We start from the raw sequence: 20,417 nt of genomic DNA on the forward strand, positions 1-20,417 counted from the left end.
GCGCAACCTCGCCGGGGAGATGGTATTCGTTAACTATATGCAGCAGACTACAATAGGTATAGTGAGAGGAATATTTCGATAGCCTCAAGGTTTCGTTCGGCAAAGATTCCCCCATTCTACACATCCAGTGAATAACCATTCCGGCTTAGTTCAACCGAGCACCCTAACATAACTGCTATTTTATCATGATTCTTACGCCGGAGCTGACCTGTGCGGCCCCATCTGAGTAAATATCTCTTTCCAATCTCACTCTAGAGCCCGGGGAAATCGCAAGGGCTTAATTTGCGACGCCCGTGCCATGGAAGGCCGAGTCGGGAGCACCCAGATGCCTGCCAAGACCCGGCGAGCACAAGCATGCAATCAATGTCGGGCAAAGAAGATTCGATGTATGTCCGACTAGCGTGCCCCGGAATCGACTCTGTCATCTCACCATAACACTCACAGGCAATGGAAATTTCCCGTGTGCGAATTGTTTAGATCGGGCCGTAGATTGTGTCGTCACGACTCGACGTCGCCCGCGCACGGCAGGTAGACCAAATCGCGAGTCAACAGATTTGACTCGACGTATTGACCAAATCGAAAACTTGCTGCACGCCTCAGCGGAGAAGGACTCGACGACGCCTGCAGCAGTCCAACCTAACTCTGATCCCCCAAAATATCTTAGTGAACAGTCTGTCATCTCGAAATCGCCAACCTTCATCTACCACCACCCAGATGGCCAGGCGATCGAGCCGCTTGTGGTTAGCAACTCATCACCAGCCGTCCTTGATGGGCAGGATATAGAAGATGAGAGCAGCAGTGTGTATGCGGCTGAGGCGGTATGTTTACACAATTTATTACCATTTCGAGTAAACAACAACGCTAAATTCAGCTCGCAGCTAAATCTTGAGTACTACGGTAGACAAACAGACATACACTCTACTGCTGGAACCGTGGAGTTGCTGACTAATAATAGGCCCGCGATCCCTATTATCAATTTTCTCGAAGCCTGCGGTAACATGGATTATGTCGAGGGTGAAAACCCCAGGTTTTAATATCATAGCCCTACGGTTTGTTACAGATGTTAGTCGGACGTTGAAGATCAACGACACGCTGTCATCTTCGCGCGCCCCAGAACCTCCCCCAGAAATTGCATGGCAATATACTAAGGGTAATATGCTCAGGTGTTTACTTTATCTCTACGAGCCGGATCTGACATTTCCTTCCTAGCATTCTTTGAAGAGGCGCCTGCACAGGCGTTTGGGATCGTGGACCGCGTTTGGTTTGAGTCCCGACTTCGTGCCCACTTCAATAACAGCATGCCTGATGATAAGTCCTACTACGCATTGCGCAATATTGTCTGGGCCTCTGGCAGTCGGATAGTGCTCTCTAAGACGGTTACTAGCTTTGTTGAAACTTGGCAAGCTTCATGGGCCTGGTTTGAAAATGCTCTTTCCGTTCACACTGAAATTATTTTCTTCCGTTCTTCCATGATAGCGGTTCAAGTTCTAATTTTGATGGTAAGAGCTGATCTTTCTAGCTAACTTTTGAGGCCATGGCTCTAAATCTATAAGATAGGCATACTACAGTGAGGGCATGGGCAAAATATCGTTGCAGTACATGCTTTGTTCTGATGCTATACGGCTTTCGTGCGCCAAAGGACTACATAGACAACCTGCTCGTTCCTGGAATATTTCGCTACATGAGATCTCTCACAGAAACTGGATGTTCTGGTCTATCTATTGCTTAGAGAAACAAATCTGCTCGCGATCAGGCCGTCCGTCGGTGCGTTCCTTATACGCAATATGTTCCGTTGCTGTTTAAGTGTTGAGATTGACCCTTCGCTAGATCATAGATGACGATGAAATTAGTTCTCAAGTACCAGAGAAAGCATTAAGCGGACAGCTAGGTGATACCATATACTGCCATGTACTCATTCAGCTGATACGACTCTGTTCCACTACTAAGAAGCGCCTCTCTAGCGCACAGGCGTTGCGACAAACGCCTGCTCAGCTGATAGAAACCATCCGTAACCTAAATCAGGAACTCGATGGACTAAAACGCTCCATACAGCCAGATTTCGCCCTTGATGCTCCGCTCGAGACTTCTCAATTGCCAAAGGGGATGACATTGCGCCAGGCTCAATCGCTTCAATCACATTACTTCTCTCTCGTTCTAGATATTAACACTCCTTTAGCCTACCCGTGGTCAGGCGTTCATACATCTATAGACCAAGATATGGCCGCTCTTGCTCAAATTGGGGCGTCATGCGACGCTGTGGCACGCGCTTCGAGAGCAGCTATTCTTGCGACCCGGCAGATCCGCGTTGATGCCAGCTGCACAGCACTGTAAGCTTTTGCGCTGTTCCATCTTTTATGTTCTTTTTCCTTGTTACACCCTCTAGCGTATTAAGGTGCTACGCCATTCTAATTGCAGTGTAGAGTTGCCACATATACCCCGGTATACTGTTTCAGCAACCTTTTTCTTCATATTCTACGGAATACTACCACGGCGCAGTCCGATTTGGTGCTTTTAGGTATGCCTTTGCGATCCATCTATCGCTCAATTCCTTGACTCTTTAAATAATTTTACCTATATTCCCATCGCCAGTGACCAGGCGTGTTATACAATGGCCGAGTCGAAGACAGACACTGACATGTCATTAGATATGGCTCTTGGATATTTTTCCAACATCGAGTTCGTCACAGGTCTTGAGCTATCCTTCCGGTTCGTAAGGGAAATGTGCCACTTCGCTCGCCTAGCAGTGGAGGAAATGCAAAAGACCAAACAGGGCGCTGGTGAAATAAACAACCCTGCCGAGTTGACTCCTCTGTCTCGTGACCATATAATGGATATAGTTGCTTCTGATATGGTGGATAATTTTCCTCTGCATGTACGTGTGCTTTAATTTTGGATCCCTTCTAATTTCGTATTGGTGCTGGTGCTATCTATCCGCTTATTTGCGGGATCAGTCTAGTGAAGAATAAGCTTTGATTTTTCTATTCAGTTGTCCGCTTTGTTTCGCTCGTTTCACTCCTTCCAGCTTTGTTATTTTGACAGTCCCCTTTTCTTTTTGATGTACATTACACAAATCTGACCCAAACGCTTTAGGAAGACGAATTCTTCGAATGGTTCCCGGACGGAAATGCCGAAGCATGGGGCAGTCTACTCCCTTTTATGGAGTCAATCGATACCGTGCTATGATTCCGAGGGTTATGTCGTAGAGGAACCGGACGATGGAAATACGAGGTACTACAAAACAGTCCGTGCGAAGCTCTTTCTTTTTGTTCAACTAAGAAATATACGTAATTACATGTACTATTACTAGGTGGCTTCATTAACCTTTTGCGACTTGAAAACAAGTCGCTTCCACTTAATAAGGAGAGGTACTACATATAGCACCTCGGCCGATACCAAGGCTTCTTTAACCAACTCAATATCATCAGCACAGCAACTCTTCTTATTTCCAGATATCTCTTGATCGAATGTTAATGCTTGACGACTTCACAAGCCTTGAGAGAAACATGACGTATAATATATTTGTGAGAGGAAGGGATTGATTATCAACATGATATATACTCTCACCTCCATTCGCCATCCTTTTTCTATAAACAGCTTATCTAAACATCCAAAGAGCAAGGAATCAATTGTATCCACCTTGTTTGATCCCATACCTGGTAATACCATATAGGTACTGGACACGAGTTGTTATTTTCCACACACAATAATGTTTATAATTGCTTTGTTCACTCAAACTGCATCATATTTCTCAATGTCCCGATACCCTCAATCTCTACCACAACCTCGTCGCCATTCGCTAAGAATTGAGGTTTTGGTTTCATTGCTGCACCGACACCGCCAGGTGTACCAGACATGATCAGACTGCCTGCCTCGAGTGTCTGACCAGTGCTCAAGAAACTGACAAGTTTCTTTACTCCAAACAACAGGTCAGAAGTATTCGAGTCCTGTCTAAGCTCTCCATTGACATAGGTCCTGATACGTAACCCTGTCGCATCTCCTAGCACTTTGGTGCTGACAATTGCGGGACCTAGGGGTGCGTACTTGTCAAAGGATTTAGAGAAACACCATTGCTGTATCATGCCAGCCTTCGCTTTGTCCAGCTGCCAGTCTCTGCAGGAAACGTCATTACCTACAACGTAACCCGCAACATAGTCTAGTGCAACCGCCTCAGAGACGTTCTTCGCATCCTTTCCGATCAAAATGGTTAGCTCGCCTTCATAATCGCACCTAGCCTGCGCAAGCTTTGGAATTGGGATGGGCTCTCGTGTATTGGCAATGGTCTGATTGGGCTTGATAAACAATGTCGGATACTGAGGATAGTCAAAACCTGACTCCGCAACTGGAATGTTCACTGATATCAGGATCATGATCTCTCTAACGTAATGAATGACAGTTTAGCGCGGACTTACTATGACTTCTGTAGTTCAATCCCGTACACCGCACAATTGGGACCTCAGCTGGAGCTAGAGGGCTAAGAAGCTGCTGGATTTCATCCTCCTCATCTGTGCGCATGGCTGTTAAAGCACTTGAGCCTTCGAGCACTCGAACCTTTAATACTGCTCCGGCTTCAATCTGCTGATCGATATTATACGTGTCATCAAGGATAGGCTCGCCATATCGTACGTGACCATCTTTTGCCGACACATACCTGACCAAACGGTCCCAGTGCGTGAGCTGCGCCATGGATTAGGGCAATAGCTTGATCAAATACTCAAGAGTTCTAATCACTTCGTTTTGTTCGCGGCCAGAAAATATTCATACAGCAGGGTTAACAAAATGCCTTCGCGGATTCATAAGAAATTGTGCGGCATCGAATGATAGATATGAATATCGATAAAGTGCTTATCATGAAGTAACAGGTCTCCCTCCTAGCGCTACGTTTTTCCATGAGTGTTCCTTCCCCGGGTTTCTAGTGTAGCCCGATTAGGTCGGCAATCGGCGCGAATTGCCTGCGACAACTACAGTGGGACCAGGAGCTTACTTGATACACTTGGCGGATTCCTTGGAAACCCGAGCAAGAGGATTGCTGATAAGCGTTGCTGACTCTATATGTATTACTGGTGGATTGTTGCGTCCAAAATCTGGAGAATTTGCAGGCCTAAGGATAAGGTATTCCTTCAGCGTAATCGTCTCAATAAGTCGTCATAGAGCAGTTTTATAGTTATCATGTTAAAAGTAGCATCTGAATCTCTCTCTAGAGCCTTTCTCTGGCCTTGTGTATCCTTCAATGTAGAGTTTTTAGGGACGTCCTACGTCATATTTTTACTGGAGGTATATTCGAAGAATGCTTTCTCTCACTCATCTCTTGAAGGCCTCTGGTTTCGGAATATTGCCTTCTTGGTCTGATATGACAATTATAGGATCTTTCGCGTTAGTACGGAGTCAGCGCGTCAGGCGCGCGCCAGGCACAACCCAGCTGGATGGCATGCCCATAGATAACTGTGCATAGTGGCGCTCTGATCTAGACTTCAGTGATCCACTGTAATTCCAGACCTTTGGAAACGAGCTTGTCGGATTCGGCGACACAAATGCCGGAGGCACTAACCGTGGTATATAAAAGTGGCTTTTATTTTCTCTTTGTGGAGTTGGAAGTTAGTAGTTGAGGGGTCCGGGGCGGAACGGGGACCAAGGTAATATGCACCCCAGATTTAACTTGTTTAATTCGGCAGACTGAATACCCCAGTTTTTGTGTACCAAACCCCCGGATTTTGTTTATATTGCTCTGATCACCCTACGTCTTCGGTCCTTGCATTTTTTTTGTTTTACCTCTGTTCCTCGCGATTTCCAACTGATTCCACAATTCTAAACATGGGTGTTGAGACAGTTGAAAATGAGTTTATTGAGAACGCTCCCGCCGCTGATGTGCAAAGTCCTCCCTTAAAAGCACAGGGCAAAATTGGCGAGGAAATTCTTGACTCTCACATTTACGAGGATCACGGGGATCCTCACCAGGCGGCACTGGATATCAATGCGGACGGCAGAGTCTCAGCATCGACATGGGCAGCAGTATTCTTTCTCGGCATGACGTTCCTTCCGTCGATCACTTTCTCACTGAGTACCTTTGTCCCTGTCGGAACGACAGTCGCCCTGAAACTTCAGGGCAATACAAACAATGTTAATTGGCTCGCTGGCGGGTGGTCCTTGAGCGGGAGTGTCGCCTTTGCCATTGCTGGTCAGCTGAGCGATTATATGGGTCGGAAGCAGGTCGTGTTTACCGGTCAAGTGTTGCTGCTTATAGGACACCTCGTTGGTGCTACTGCCCAGGGCCTGAATCAAATAATTGCTGCGATGGTAATCATTGGAGCCGGTACAGGAATTGTTTTTGTGTAAGCTACCCCGGTTCTTGCTCTTAAGATCGTTTCTGACACGCGGAGGTTTTTAGAATCTATGCGAGTATATCAGAAATACTTCCTAACAGATGGCGGCCATTCGGAATTGCTTCACCCGAGTTCCTCTTATGTGTTGTGGGTTCTTTTGGCCCAGTGATGGCTAGAAAACTTACCCAGAGTGTTACGTGGCGATGGGTCTTCATTATTGGAGAAATTACTGGCCTTATTGCTACGGCCGGGACATTAATCTTCTACAAGCCCCCTAGCCGGACGTTTCAGGATCGCACAAAAATCCAGGTTCTATATGAGCTGGATTATCTCGGCATATTTCTCTACGCGGCAGGAGTAACGCTCTTCCTTCTTGGTCTAGGCTGGCCCGGTATTACGTACCCTTGGAAAAGCGCTGCAGTAATCACGCCTATCACACTTGGCGGCATCTTTTTCCTGTGCACTTTCGTCTGGGACTTTAGCGGCCGTGTTGGGAGACCGCTTTTCCCGTATCGATTGATGAGTAAATTCCCTGAATTTACTTCGCTCCTTATAATAAACTTTTCCTCCGGACTCGCACATATCGCTCTAGCCAATTTTGTGCCCCAGCAGATTCAACTTGTGTTTACGTCTGATCCCACTCTTGCTGGATGGTTCAATATTCCAGCTGGTCTTGGGACCTTTATTGGCGGCTTTGTGCTCGGTAGTCTGGCCCCCAAATTCAAACACTTTCCTCTGCAGCTGCTTATTGCCAATGCGATCCAGGCTTTAGGTTGCGGTCTTTTAGCCATCGCCACGCCTAATCGAATTCCTGCAGGTTTGATTATTCAGGGAATTGCCAATGCTCCCTTTGCGTGGACTCTTGTCCTCAGCTACACCACCGTGGGACTTCATGTTCCTCAACGAGACATTGGTTTGGCGCTTGGCCTACTCGGCGCCTCTCGATATCTTGGAGGAGCAATAGGATCCACCTTGTTCAATACCATCCTCCGCGCTAGAGCATCCGAAAGTATTCCGTTGAGGGTTTTGGCGGCTGTGGAACGTTTTAACTTACCTCTGTCCCGCGTGGATGGCCTGATAGTAGCACTATCATCCAGTAATGCCACCAGTTTGGCCACATACCCTGCAAATGTTGTCGCCGCTGGGACACTGGCGATTCGTTGGGCATACAGCGATTCATTAGCCTATGTCTGGTATGCGTCTATACCCTTCTGCGTCATAGCTTGTCTTGCCTGCCTATTTGTCCGAGACCCCTCGCCTTATCTGACGAACCATACTGCCGTTGTTACTACTGATACCACTTTGGCAAGGCAGAAGGACGCCGCCAATAGATCAACTTACGAAAATCAGATATGAATAACAAAAGATTAAGTTCTCAACTTCATAACTTGAACAGTTACTCAGAAGGACTACGTATTGCAAGGTGTAGGTTATGCTGTGGTAATCACGCCTATATAAATGGTGTTTGTAGGTATCTCAATGAGCCTAGCATCTTATGGGACAATTTGACAACTTTAGAGCATATAGTATTTCTTAAAACCTTTAAAAGATGTGAAAACATAAGGAGACTTTGAATCTATCGAAAACGGGCCAAACGGAGCGGGTGAGCTTTCCTTTGCGACCACCTGCATGCAAACTCGTAATATGTTAATTAACCCCGAGCGAGCTAAACATCGGCTTTAAGATACACTTCTGTCTTCCTCTTCTTGTGCAGCCATAAATTGGCGTTTCTTCTGTTGAAATGCCTCTGCTACGACTAGAAATCCTTTTTTCCTATCAAACTTACCGCCTTCCCCTTTTGGTCGTTCGGGTATGTGGTGCCATATCAATTCCTCCACGTTCCCTTCCACCGTCTCACCCGTTCGCCCCTGCTCGACCCAATCTTCGTTATTAAAATTGGCCAAATCTGCCACGGCGTCAAAACATCGTATAATTGTACTCATGGGCGTGATCTGCTCTGAAGGGAGTTTTTCCACCAACCCAGGAGGCAGAGAACCTGTGTCAACTATGGCTGGGCAGACCGCATTGACACGAATATTTGTCTTAGAAGCCGATCCAGCTGCCGCCAACGCACGAACGAGGCCAATAAGAGCGTGTTTGGTGGCCGAGTACTGAGGGAGCGCTGGAATTGGGAAAATCCCCCCTCCTGAAGATGTAAGGACTATCTTGCCTCCTGGCCTAGTTTTGCCACCTTTTTCGCTAGATACCGTCATATAATGTGCGGCGAGCTTCATACCGTAATACCTAGTTGTTCATTAGTCTATACGTTGATGTAGGGCCTTTCTTCCAGCTACGCACGTTCCGGTGAGATTGACGGAGAAAGTTAGGGTGTTTGGTTTTCGAGGTGGCTTATTTATGTCGAAGGAGAGAGAATCGAATATATCGTCTCTATCATCCACACCTGCATTGAGGGCGCAAAAATCTAATCGTTTGCCCCAGGCATAAGCCACTTCGAACATCTTTGCTTGTTGATCCCAGGAGGTTATATCAGTTTGGATAAATGTAGTTTGTTGGATCGACACCTTTGGTGGATTAATGTCAGCGATGACAACCTTCCATCCTAGAGAGACGAGATGCTGAACCAGGGCCAGGCCGATGCCAGAAGCGCCGCCAGTTACGATTGCTACAGGAGGCGTCATGGTGAGGATGAGTTTTAAACGCAGCTTTAACCTAGGTAAGGATTTATGGATGTGTACTTTGAAGGTCCGAAGCCTCAGCTTTTAAATTCCTGGCCAAGTTCGAAATCTCATGCATAAATGTCTCACTAGTTTTATATTATTACTGGGGGCCGCGTATGCTCAGCCTGATGATTTGTTGAGGTTGAGCAATATTGCAGGCGTCGGGAAGGGGGTAGGCCGAACCGAACTGATCGGGAAATTCCGAGCAAAGGAGGAAAGGTTCGCCTACCACTAGCCCTGACCCAGACTCCTGCACTAACCTGCAAGGAAAACAGTGCACCAAATTATTACTGTATATCCAGGTGAAGCATGTCTGTATTGCCGTTTCCCGTGTGTTGGAAGCGATGTACCTGTAAACCTATTTCCGGGATACTTTCAAGTGCTCGAAAATTCGGCGTCCCCCACTTACAAGCTCAGCGTTATATCATAGAGTCTTGGAACATCCGAAGTCTCATTATTTATTGAGATCTCCTTCCACCTAATTCAAACAGGGCCTCACAGGTGCAGCAGAAAAAATTTCGCAAAATGACTCCACCGCTCATTACGCTCGAGGAGCACTGGTATTCTACGGCAGTCTTGAACTCGTTTGATAATTCGATGAAGGAAGGCATTAAGCGATGGCCAGGAGCAATGGAGAAGCTTCTCGATGCCGGCGAAATTCGCCTCAGGGATATGGATAAAGGAAAAGTGTCAATGCAAGTCATCTCGCATTGCGCTGCAGACAACCCATCGCCAGAGGTTTGTCAGGCCGGTAACGATCAGCTGGCTAATGAAATCCGCAAGGCTGGGGAGACTTCGAAGCGCTTCGCTGCGTTTGCCATCCTTCCCATGGCACACCCAGATGCTGCGGCAACAGAGCTCGAGCGGACAGTCAAAGAGTACTCCTTCTTGGGTGCCCTGGTAGATCATAAGAGTGAGAAGGGGTACTGCGATGGTGACGAGTACGATGTTCTCTGGAAAAAGGCGCAGGATCTTGACGTTCCAATATATCTACACCCTTCGAGACCGGAAGATCAAATATTCCGAAAAACATACGGAGGTAACTATTCAGATCGCGCAACAGCAGTTATAGGCGGCGCAATGTGGGGTTGGCATAGCGAAGTTGGAATACATGTTCTTCGTCTACATGCGGCGGGAGTTTTTGACAGGTTTCCTAAGCTTAAGATTGTCATTGGCCATTTTGGTGAAATGATGCCATTCATGTTACAGCGTATTATAGACCAGGAAGTGCTCATGGGCCAACGAAAACGTCCCTTTCGGAACGTATGGGACGAGAATATCTGGATAACTACATCTGGTGCATGGAGCTTGGATCCGATGAGGTGCATTCTTAGCAATACCAAGATTGAGCATATCATGTACAGTGTTGATTACCCATTTACAACAAATGAGTACGGCCTCAAATGGTTTGAAGAACTTGAAAAGAGTGGCCTGGTAACGAATGAGCAGCTCGAGCTGATTGCGTACAAGAATGCCGAGGCACTCCTTGGGGTAAAGGCAACTTGAGCATGGCGTCTTTCAAGGTTATTGGGAATTAAAACCAATATAGATCTTACAGAGATATTGAAGAGAAATATCCCGGGTGAATTTGAAGGATGAGTTCTGAATCACCATACAAGGCGCTCGGGACAATAGGGGTCAAGTTACGTATGTAGAGAGGCGAGACTAACTCTACATCCAAATCAAATACAGTTGGAACTTAGTCTCAAAGTGATGAGTACTACACCACATAAAGGGATTGTACTATACCGATGATTTAGTTTCATCGTCATCTTCTTAAATCTACCAGGCACTATAGCGCGTAATTTAGGGTAAGAGCCACATCATAGAGCACAATTTATACGATCTTGAGGCAGGTACAAGACCTTCGGTATTACTAGCCATAATTAGATCGACACTCAACCTGGCTCCTTTTGTAGAGTAGTATAGAAAGTACCAAGGATGGATCGACATGGCCTGTTCTATTAGTCAATAAATATGGTCCAACACCTATGGTATCTTGATGTTAATTTTTCAATAACAAGCATCACAGCTTCTTCTTAAGTTCCACAATCTCAGCGGTGCTAATGTGTCCTCAAAATTTCAAATTATTGTCACCTTTTTGAACCGGGTCTACTAAAATCTTCTGCCCATCAAACAAGCTTATTAGCACGAGTAAATCTATCACTGTCAGTCAATCATAATAGATTTGCTTGAATAATACAATAATTACTATATATTAAACAGTAAGATCTCATTAAGATGTTTTACATCTTTATACTCAAAAGATATACCTAATTCAACACCTTCTTATAAAATAGTCAAGGATATCTAAACGTTATGATTTAAAGGGATTAACTTTAATATGAAATCTAATCTATATGATAACTAGTGGAATATATTCTGATATCTGAATTAATATCTTTTTATCTTTAACCGCCGATTGACTATCAGAAGTTCTTACACATAATAAGATAAGCAATCTATCCTCATTTATTAACCAAATATCAATTATAAAGCTGTTATTTTCCACCAGATTCCATACCACCAGACAGTTCCTTTCCTTATTCAGGTGGAAACAGAATATCTATTGTATGAAATGCATTAAATGGTGTAATTATAAGTCCGATAATGGCTTTAGAATCATTAGCAGCTGGAACACGATGGCAATCGAACTCCCGAGAGCGACATGAAACGCCCTGTGTGATGAAACACCAGCCAGGTACCTACAGTCTGTGATGAGCTTATTCCTAAATTCCATGCTATATATTGATCATAATTACTGAGAATGATATATAGATATTTTACTAACTAATCCCCTTCTCTATATATATTACACCATGATGGAGTTATGGCTTACAGTGCGGCACTTATTACCATGAAAAGCACTTATTGATATCTTGATGCCAAGACAATGCCTACAAAGCATCTAAAACATATGAGAATTATGGTATCTTGAAAATGTATCTATCCGATCATCTAGGATCAGTACTATCATTGCTTATACCGTTCACTAGTAGAAAGAGTGGGCATATTGTGCCTTCCTTGGCAGCAGAAAGGCACATGGTGCAAAATTACGGACTGGGCCAATATGTTTGATGGAAACAAGAGTGAAATGACTCGTACAAAAATTACTGGTGCTGAATCATCTGACCACTTTATCTAATGCCGACGCATGGTTGGTCTAGGAAATGGAGCTGAATATGAATGACTAGATAAACAAGATACTTCAGCACAATGTGTTATACAAGAATTTCTGCTCCATGCTTTAACTGTCAAAAATAATATTTCATCATCGGTTGACTTGTAGCACACTATGAAAAGAGCTTAATCTTACTGCGTTACAAAGTTGCTACAAAGAGTGAGGACCGCGATGACGACAAGAGGTCCGGATGAGAGAATCATGAGAGGCAACGGTGTGGCAGCATTAATGGTACAGTACTTACTATACAAATCAGATTCTACTCCTTATTCTCTACAAGCCCCAAAGTAACCCGCTCACCAGCACTCCGCCGCAAAACCCAACGACCCACCAATGATTTCTCCACCTCCTGCTTCGCCCACCCCCTGACAGCCCCATAATCCATCCGATCTGCATCCTCCAAGATCGGCCACATCTTTTTCGAAATTACCTGCACCACCATGTGCCAGTAACTCCCAATGAACGAGACCCCAGTCAATCTCACAAACCGGACGACGATCACTACTACAATGACTGAATAAATCACAATAAGCACTGTCCCCAGCACAAAACCCATCCACTATACCAGAAATCATAATGAGCAAGAACGTCATCACAGCTACAATCAGACTGACTATTCAACTTGACCAATTGCTCATAGTATGGCATCTGATAGATGCGGATGAGCAGGGCTTAAACAGCCGATGCCAGACTGGCCATCGTTATAAGAATGTCCTAGAATAGATCCACGTGAGTCGGATGGGCGTTGCCGACGGTGAAACCGGCGACATTGCGGGAGAGGATCAAGCGAGGGTCGGAGGTATAGTTGAGGCTGGAAATGAGGAAGTTGGCAAGGATGACCATGAAGAAGGGATTTGGGTTGACTCTTAAGGTATCCGCTGGGGGGTGGAAGATTTCCCATTGAGATCAGGGCTCCAGCGTAAAGATACCCCATTGGTTGGTAAAGCTCGTATTGCCTAAGGATAATACGCCTAGTTAGAGACAGAAGAGTTCAGTATTATAGCTTTAAATATGATAATCCCAGGCAGTCTTAAACTCAAGATTATCAGATATACTATTCATCCCAACAGTACAAGTTTACATACTGAGATTGGTAAGACAAACAGAGATATAGAGGATTATGATGTTAATGGATTTGTTAGAGACTATCATCCATGGGCTGTTGGTTCAGATCATCTAGACGGCTAGGGTGTGGCCTAATGTGCCGATCATTGTGGTGGTGGAAATGACATCAAGGACCATGAATAGGGTCGAGGCCTTAGGGAAGCCATCAGGCTAGATTAGAAAATCTTTGTTAAAGACCATCTAGTTTAACCAGCTATTAGAGGTACACAAGCTAATCTCATCCACCATATTATTATCACAGAAGCTTGGGATTAGTAATTTGTAAGTAAAGTTGATATAAAATTAAAATCCAGATCAATTAGAAGTAAATAGATCAAATTCTCCATAAAAATCTGTCTAAATAGATATACATAATTCTGTAAGGCCGCATCTAGATTCAAGTTAATTAGAGATAGACTGGCATAAACAACTTAATGATCTATAACTAGTACTGGACTATAAAGCTAATATAATTTAATTTATTACGCCTCCTCCTTAAAAGAAAGAAAAGCTTAAAAGGTATATCCAATATCATAAAACACCAATTAGTATGGCATATCACTTAGCCACTATTCGCATTTTTGAATGAGCCACCTTGACTTAAGTGGGGTGTAGGAGAATTCGTTCAAATTCGATTTAAAGGTGTTTCAAGGGGCCTATGTATATTGCTGTTGATTCGTTGTGGGCGGTACCCTGACTAGGCGTTCCTGCCTACTCCCATTAAAACTTTCTTACACCTCCCAACTCTATATCTTGATATTCTTTCTTAATAGTATGCTCCTAAATCTCTACTTTCTTATTAGTTGGGTTATGCTGAACCCGCTCCGCTTTATAGCGATCTAAGGGCCAAGTATTATTAATTTTACTAATGAGATCAGAATGGGTAGGTTGGTTCATAAAATCAAGGTTCTTGACATCTACTACTATTTGTAGATCTAGAACTCCTTGATTATTCCGTGCTATACTTCTTCATCTTATCAAATTGACAATCTTGTGCCATAATTACCTATTTCTTCAACAGTGGGATAAAGCCCTCTACTATTGTTGTTATAATCTAAGGCATGTGTGCATTCTGGTTATATGTGGAAGATTGTTATATCGTACATGAGAGGGACCTAGGGCTCATATATATAGCCAAAGGTATACAAAGAACATCTATCTATAGCCTGAAGGGTTTCACTATGGTGAAAGCCCTTTGATCATGACAATTGTCTTAAATTCCTTGTGCAGTTTAGTATACTATTACGTATAAAAAGATCGCTACTGCTGCAAACTATATCTCTAGACCAATAATCTTGATACAGCATTTCTTAAAGGTAAATAGGTGGATAGATGAACTAAAGCACATTTACAATTTATAATTATTAAAGAGAAGCCTATTGAACAGGCTCTAGATCTATTTAATATATAATAATGATTTTATTAATTAAGTAATACTATGTAGAAGAATATTATCAGTTATAGTAGCTTCTGGAGAATAGATAAAATCGGACTCTGAACCAGTGTTCGACAAGATCAATAGATTATTGTGCTTACGGATGATCATGACATGAGTAAATCGTCTCATATTATTGAAGCTCAAAGCTATCATGAGCAATATACTGTGGTAGACAGTGTTTCGACTCCTAGTAGGAATATACCACCACTGGTGATTATAAAAGAAGCAATTACTGTAAAGAGAAGGCTTACTGAGCTACCTTCGGAGCTAAGTCTAGAATGCTAATTTTCATAATGGCACACATCCTTGCGCAGAGATCTATTATCTGGGTGTATTTATCCTGTAGCTTTGTTAGTTCCAGTGTCCATCATCTCTTCCAGTGTGGATATGGCTTCACGGTTGGGTATATTTGAGACAGAGCTTGTGTCATTTTGGATAGAAGCCGTTCAATAGGTTGGTCAAAGTTCTCAGAGCTGCAGATTGGAGAAGGAGACGTGGCGGGGACAGTAAACTTATGTAAGACTTGATGCCAAAATTGATTGAATGGCTTAGTGATCGGACCTATGCTTTTTAAGATATATTTAATATCGGATTAATTGGGCTGCCAGTTTAGGTAATATAAACATTATGTCAATGGTTGATTTTCCTCGGAAACTCTTTTAATTTTGCTCCCAGCACGCCTTCACATTCCCTGCAAACTCCTTAAAACTCCTAGGTTGCCTACCCGTAACCTTTAGCACATTGTCAGTCAACCCTTCCTCCTTTCACTCACTGATTATCACATCCAATCTAGCCACCATCTTAGCGTGCTCTTCCGAGAAGGCATAAGCATGTATTTGTAGGGCTAATTGCACCTCGGAAACCTTGACATGCGTGATTCTTCCATTGAGAATCTTGCTGAGAGTTTCTGTAATCTTTTCCCATTTATCTCAATAAAAGTTCAAGACAATTTTGTGACAAGCGTGGGCGTAAGAATAGAGAGAGAAATGTGTAGTTCCTTACAGCATCATAGGATAGTGACTCAGGACCAGATATAATATGATTCGTATTATGAGATGCCACAGCTGCAATACCATGGACAGATATGAAGGGCGCCGTCCCCATTCTAGTCGCTGATACAATTCTATTAAAATCCCTTATAGGGAGAAGCTTAGATTTATTATTTTAAACTCTTAAACCAGTCTATCTATATCTAGTAAAATATATTCTACGTAAAATAATATGTATTTAAGAAAACTAAAAATCTTAACCCTTCCGCTGTCAACCTCGACGTGCATGACTAGGGCTACCGTTGACGTTGGTCGCTACAACGGCACTTTAGAGGCCATCAATTGGAATCGAGTCAGCCCCCTACTTCTCGCATAGTCTGTTACCATGCCTATTATTTTGCATTCTGGGTGGGATTTTGATGCGTGAGCTTACACTTTGCGTATGTATACTAGCCATGCTACGGAGTCTATATATTTAACCAAAGTAATGGGGTAGGTAATTTCTCCGGCTACACAACTTAGCTCGGTCGAGACTGGTGCGTTCAGCGGTCACGTCAATGTAGTAAATGATATGAATAAGACTAACTTGCCAATGCTCGAAGGCAGTGAAAAGAATGTAATGTTTGAGAACAAAGAACTAGGGGATCAAAAAGGTAGTGTGTACTATAGTACCAAGTCTCAGGGACATGGTCTCATCCTCAATTTCGTGAAAGATGCTGCTGCGCCATCAACACAGCTTCGGTGTCCATAAGCCTTGTTATGCACTGATATTCAACCCTGATTTTAAATTTGATTGGAAGGAAATCCAAGTTAATACGTAATCTTGAAAGTCCAAGTGTAGTTATCCGCCGAAGCTATGTTGTCAGGAATATCTAGCACCAGATTATCGCCATCCAGTTCCGAGTCGACAACAGATCCATCTTTAAAACCCCCAACCACCGTGACGTTATCACCTGAAAGGTACGGAACAGCATCCGGAACTTTAAGAAGTCCATTTGGCTTGGCCAAGTAGTGAATGTAGAACGAGTCATCCGTGACAGTATAACGGAAGTTACCGCTTCCTGGTCCATTAGGCCAGTACTTCGTGTCAAAGATGCTTTCATGATGCGCTTTGATCCACTGGCCTGCGACCCGAAGATTTGTCTGCATGATATCAGCAATGATTCCATCTGATCTCGGTCCAATATCGAGCAAGAAGTTTCCATTCTTTGATACAATGTCAACGAGGGTCGTCACAATCGCCGTCGCGTTCATATATTCTGAATCAGGAGTCTGGTAATTATAGCCGAATGAGAATGGATCCATGCCCCTACATGCCTCCCAGTGTTTAGGAGACAATTTTGTTGTGCTTGCATATTCAGGTGTGGCGTAGTCTCCGACAATCTGCACGCCATTTACCTGGCCACAGCGATCGTTGAAGGTCACTTGTCTATTCTGCTGGAGAGCATAGTTTAGCCAAGGTGCTGCGAACTCATCTGATAGAGATGGGCCGCCAATGTCACACCACATAATGTCGGTTTCATAGTCATATGCCAGTATACTCATCTGGGGAAGCTGAATTCCGGTCAAGAAGTCGTCTACTTCGACGAATCCGGTGTACGGCACCACTTCGTTTGTATATGGATTCCTCGGAGGCCCTATGCATTGCGTCAGCGTGAGGAAGAGCATGAGCAGTCCTAGTCAGTTTACCCATTCCAAATGTGCCGTCGCTGTAGTTGGAGTACGCTGGATTATACCACTCTGGTAAGCTGAAATATGTGCCCCGGCGCAGTTCTGGCTGGTAAGTTTTGGCTGCTTCAAAAAGTTCCTGGAAAACACACATATTAGGTTTCCTGACCGCCACAAGGATGCCACTACTCTAGCAGAATAAAGACTCACCTTTATTAGATCACGATATGGCACTTGTTGTACCGAGTTTCGATTGGACACGTTGGAGGGCATGTTGAACAAAGCAAATCCTTCATGATGCTTGGTCGTCGGCACAAAATAGCGAGCACCAGCATCAGCGAACAGGTCTACCCAGTCTTTGGGGTTCCAATTCTCCACCGTAAAATTTGCAATGAAGTCATCGTATAGAAAATTGGCACCATACTTGTTCAAATGATATTGATAGGTCATCGTTTTGTCGTTTGGGTTCATCTGATGATTCCAGTACCTAACCATTGTACTTTTAGTGAGCCATTTCTTGAACTGCACCGGAACGACGGCTTACCACTCGGCATAGCTCTCATTATTGTTTGTGTTTCCATATGCAGGGACGGAGTAAACACCCCAGTGAATGAAAATTCCGTACTTGGCACCTCGAAACCAGTCGGGAGACTCATGTACGTTGACAGACCCTGGGGTCGCCGAGTATGACGGAATGCCGTAGGTGGCATTGAACTCCAGAGAGGCAGATTGGTCATTGCTCCATTGAGCAACTGCTATAGAAGGTCCAATCGCGCCCAGCTCAACACCAGCGGCATTTTGAACGCCTACCTCCACAACCGCAGAGTCGCCTGGTCGAAGGCGCTTGACAATTGCAGGCTGCACCGTGTTAAGTTTGTCAGACTGTATGACGATCTGGAGTTCATCGGCTGAAGTCAGCCAACCAGACGTTCCTGTATTGTTCAGGACAATATCGAAAAGTTGCATTATGCCATTGCAGCTCTTCTCGCAGTTGGCCCATCTTGTGCTAGATCTTGCCGAGGTGATGCTCAGTTGAACAGAGTTTGCTTGCAATATCAGATGACCAGTCTTTTTATGATTGTTCTCGAACTAACCTTTTGAGGCTCGCGACGATAGAGGACTTGCGCCAGCCACCGTGAGCAGGATTGAAGAGGTGGCCAAGTTCCGAAGTCGCATAGTGAATGAATGATAAAGAATGTATTGCTGATATGATAGTACTCGCCCGACAATACTGTTTCTAGCAACTTATTTTTTCCTATGGCGTGGGTTTTGATTCTCATCTCAGGAGTTCTTTTTCGAACTTCTTATAGCCGCAAACCCTAGCGCTCCTTGTCTTATTTTAACCCCTTCAGGACGGTGATTTATAGAGATGCAGGGAAAACTCAAGGTCTAAGGTTGCACCTTTGTGATCGACATGCGGGATAGGCTAATCAAGGAAGCTTTCCTGCTGGGTATATTAAGAAAGGGGATTCAAATCCATCTCGAGTATTAGTCAATTTTTTTCGTTCACTGAAGGCTTATTTTGGTAGTTAACACCTCACGAATAATATTAATATTTCCGCCAATTTTCCGCAACCATCTCAATAAATCCGTGCTAGAATAGGAAGGTAGGATTCCTCTAGAATGTTTATCTGCACTTTTTATGTGAATGGCAAAGAAACGCCACCTATCGCAAGAGGGACTAATCTGTGAATGCTCTAGCATACTCTTTATGCACGCAGATACGAGGTAGAAACTACATAGGGCAAAAAGACCGGAGAAATAAACGATTGTTTGTCCTCAACTCATCTTAATACGGAAATGTTCCTGGTGTAGTCCATATGAGATATTCACGACACAAAAGAGAATCGGGTATTTTTCGGAGGTAAAATTACATATATCCCGCGCAGTCAACGAATAGGATTATAGGAAGATCTTTGACAGTATGACTCGCATGCTTGCAGTCAGTTTGATTGGTGCCACACATCTGCTAAACTTGCACGGCTTATTATCCGGGCTTAGCCGATGCCTAAGGTCAGGTGGTGCGAGGCGCTTTGAACCCGGCAAGTTTGGGTAGAGCCGTCGGCCGGTCCAAGACGTACACGTTAGTCCCTGTCATGACATGATCTGTCGAACTTTTAACCACTATACCAAAAAGCGCGCAACCCTTACTTAGTAAGGATTTCTAGTGCTATGATAGTCGCATACTTTTTCTGACACGATTTTTTCAAATAAGCTTTGTAGATCGCTCGTCACGTCTCAGCCTGTACGGAGTAATCAAACTTCTTCCGTACCGGTCAGGTTGGGGCCTGTGCTTAGTAGACCTCAGGTTACTAACTAATCAGTTCGGGTGTGGCGGCTGCAGGGCCACTTCCATTGCTCCTTCCTAGGAACCTACTTCAGCTAGTTTATCAGTTAACCGTGCCATCCTGCGCACAAACACTCCCGCTTTTGGTGCGCACCAGTCCAATCCAAAAGTCACTTTACTATAGGCTTTCCATATAAAAGGCACAAATCATTACAAATCATTTTTTTAAAAAATAATTCTGTAACCACAATGTATTTTTCTATTAAAATAAATAAACTAAATTTTATGTACATTAATTTAAATATTTATTTAATAAAACTCTTTAAAATTTAATTTCATTATATATAAAAATAAGATAGAATATTTACTATATAAAATTTTTAATTAACAAAAAATTAAAATCTTTATAATTTTATAAATATTATCTTTACTTAGAAAAATGAAATACTTTCTAATTATAATTGATATAAGATATATAAATATTTTAAAACTATTATTTTTTAGCGTAAATTGAATGAGTCATTACGAAAAAATGATTTGTACCTTTTATATGGAAAGCCTATAGTAAAGTGACTTTTGGATTGGACTGGTGCGCACCAAAAGCGGGAGCGTTTGTGCGCAGGATGGCACGGTTAGGGCAACGGGTACCAGAAATGACAATGCGAGTATTAACCATCAAATCTATCTAGACGCGGAGCAATCCTTTTGCTGCACTCACTGCTCTCTTTCCCACCGATGGGGAAGGCAAATATATA

The 20,417-nt window shown here is 43.7% G+C and overlaps 6 protein-coding genes across 6 annotated transcripts; 3 read left to right on the forward strand and 3 right to left on the reverse strand.

The window, feature by feature from the left end:
- The first annotated feature begins 148 nt into the window (after positions 1–148).
- On the forward strand, positions 149–3,013 carry BGW36DRAFT_388760 (fungal-specific transcription factor domain-containing protein). The gene is made up of 9 exons (XM_046217263.1): positions 149–386; positions 445–818; positions 879–897; positions 956–1,150; positions 1,210–1,499; positions 1,558–1,764; positions 1,828–2,327; positions 2,421–2,515; positions 2,646–3,013. Exons 1-9 carry the CDS (start codon positions 299–301, stop codon positions 2,885–2,887), a joined length of 2,010 nt encoding a protein of 669 aa, XP_046067772.1. The 5' UTR covers positions 149–298; the 3' UTR covers positions 2,888–3,013.
- A 712-nt stretch (positions 3,014–3,725) lies between these two features.
- BGW36DRAFT_304630 (uncharacterized protein) lies at positions 3,726–4,683 on the reverse strand (the record flags this gene model as incomplete). The annotated part of the gene is made up of 2 exons (XM_046211988.1): positions 3,726–4,339; positions 4,410–4,683. 2 exons carry the CDS (start codon positions 4,681–4,683, stop codon positions 3,726–3,728), a joined length of 888 nt encoding a protein of 295 aa, XP_046067773.1.
- A 1,296-nt stretch (positions 4,684–5,979) lies between these two features.
- Positions 5,980–7,601, forward strand: BGW36DRAFT_261405 (putative siderophore iron transporter; the record flags this gene model as incomplete). Its single annotated transcript, XM_046210074.1, has 2 exons — positions 5,980–6,326; positions 6,383–7,601. Coding segments are annotated over 2 exons (1,566 nt in total), but the record flags the coding sequence as incomplete, so codon positions are not given.
- Positions 7,602–7,996: 395 nt separating this feature from the next.
- BGW36DRAFT_465371 (uncharacterized protein) lies at positions 7,997–8,978 on the reverse strand (the record flags this gene model as incomplete). The annotated part of the gene is made up of 2 exons (XM_046222293.1): positions 8,616–8,978; positions 7,997–8,561 (listed from the first exon to the last, which is right to left on the reverse strand). Exons 1-2 carry the CDS (start codon positions 8,954–8,956, stop codon positions 7,997–7,999), a joined length of 906 nt encoding a protein of 301 aa, XP_046067775.1. The 5' UTR covers positions 8,957–8,978.
- A 364-nt stretch (positions 8,979–9,342) lies between these two features.
- BGW36DRAFT_411301 (uncharacterized protein) lies at positions 9,343–10,501 on the forward strand (the record flags this gene model as incomplete). The annotated part of the gene is made up of 2 exons (XM_046219167.1): positions 9,343–9,690; positions 9,779–10,501. The coding sequence occupies exon 2, from the start codon at positions 9,824–9,826 to the stop codon at positions 10,499–10,501; it is 678 nt and encodes a 225-aa protein (XP_046067776.1). The 5' UTR covers positions 9,343–9,690; positions 9,779–9,823.
- Positions 10,502–16,517: 6,016 nt separating this feature from the next.
- Positions 16,518–18,341, reverse strand: BGW36DRAFT_400907 (glycoside hydrolase, family 29; the record flags this gene model as incomplete). The annotated part of the gene is made up of 4 exons (XM_046218684.1): positions 16,518–17,344; positions 17,397–17,514; positions 17,586–17,862; positions 17,920–18,341. 4 exons carry the CDS (start codon positions 18,339–18,341, stop codon positions 16,518–16,520), a joined length of 1,644 nt encoding a protein of 547 aa, XP_046067777.1.
- Between the last annotated feature and the right edge of the window lie 2,076 nt (positions 18,342–20,417).

This window comes from Talaromyces proteolyticus (genome assembly GCF_021365285.1).
Source record: "Talaromyces proteolyticus strain PMI_201 chromosome Unknown BGW36scaffold_12, whole genome shotgun sequence".
In the NCBI taxonomy this organism is placed as follows: Eukaryota; Fungi; Ascomycota; class Eurotiomycetes; order Eurotiales; family Trichocomaceae; genus Talaromyces; species Talaromyces proteolyticus.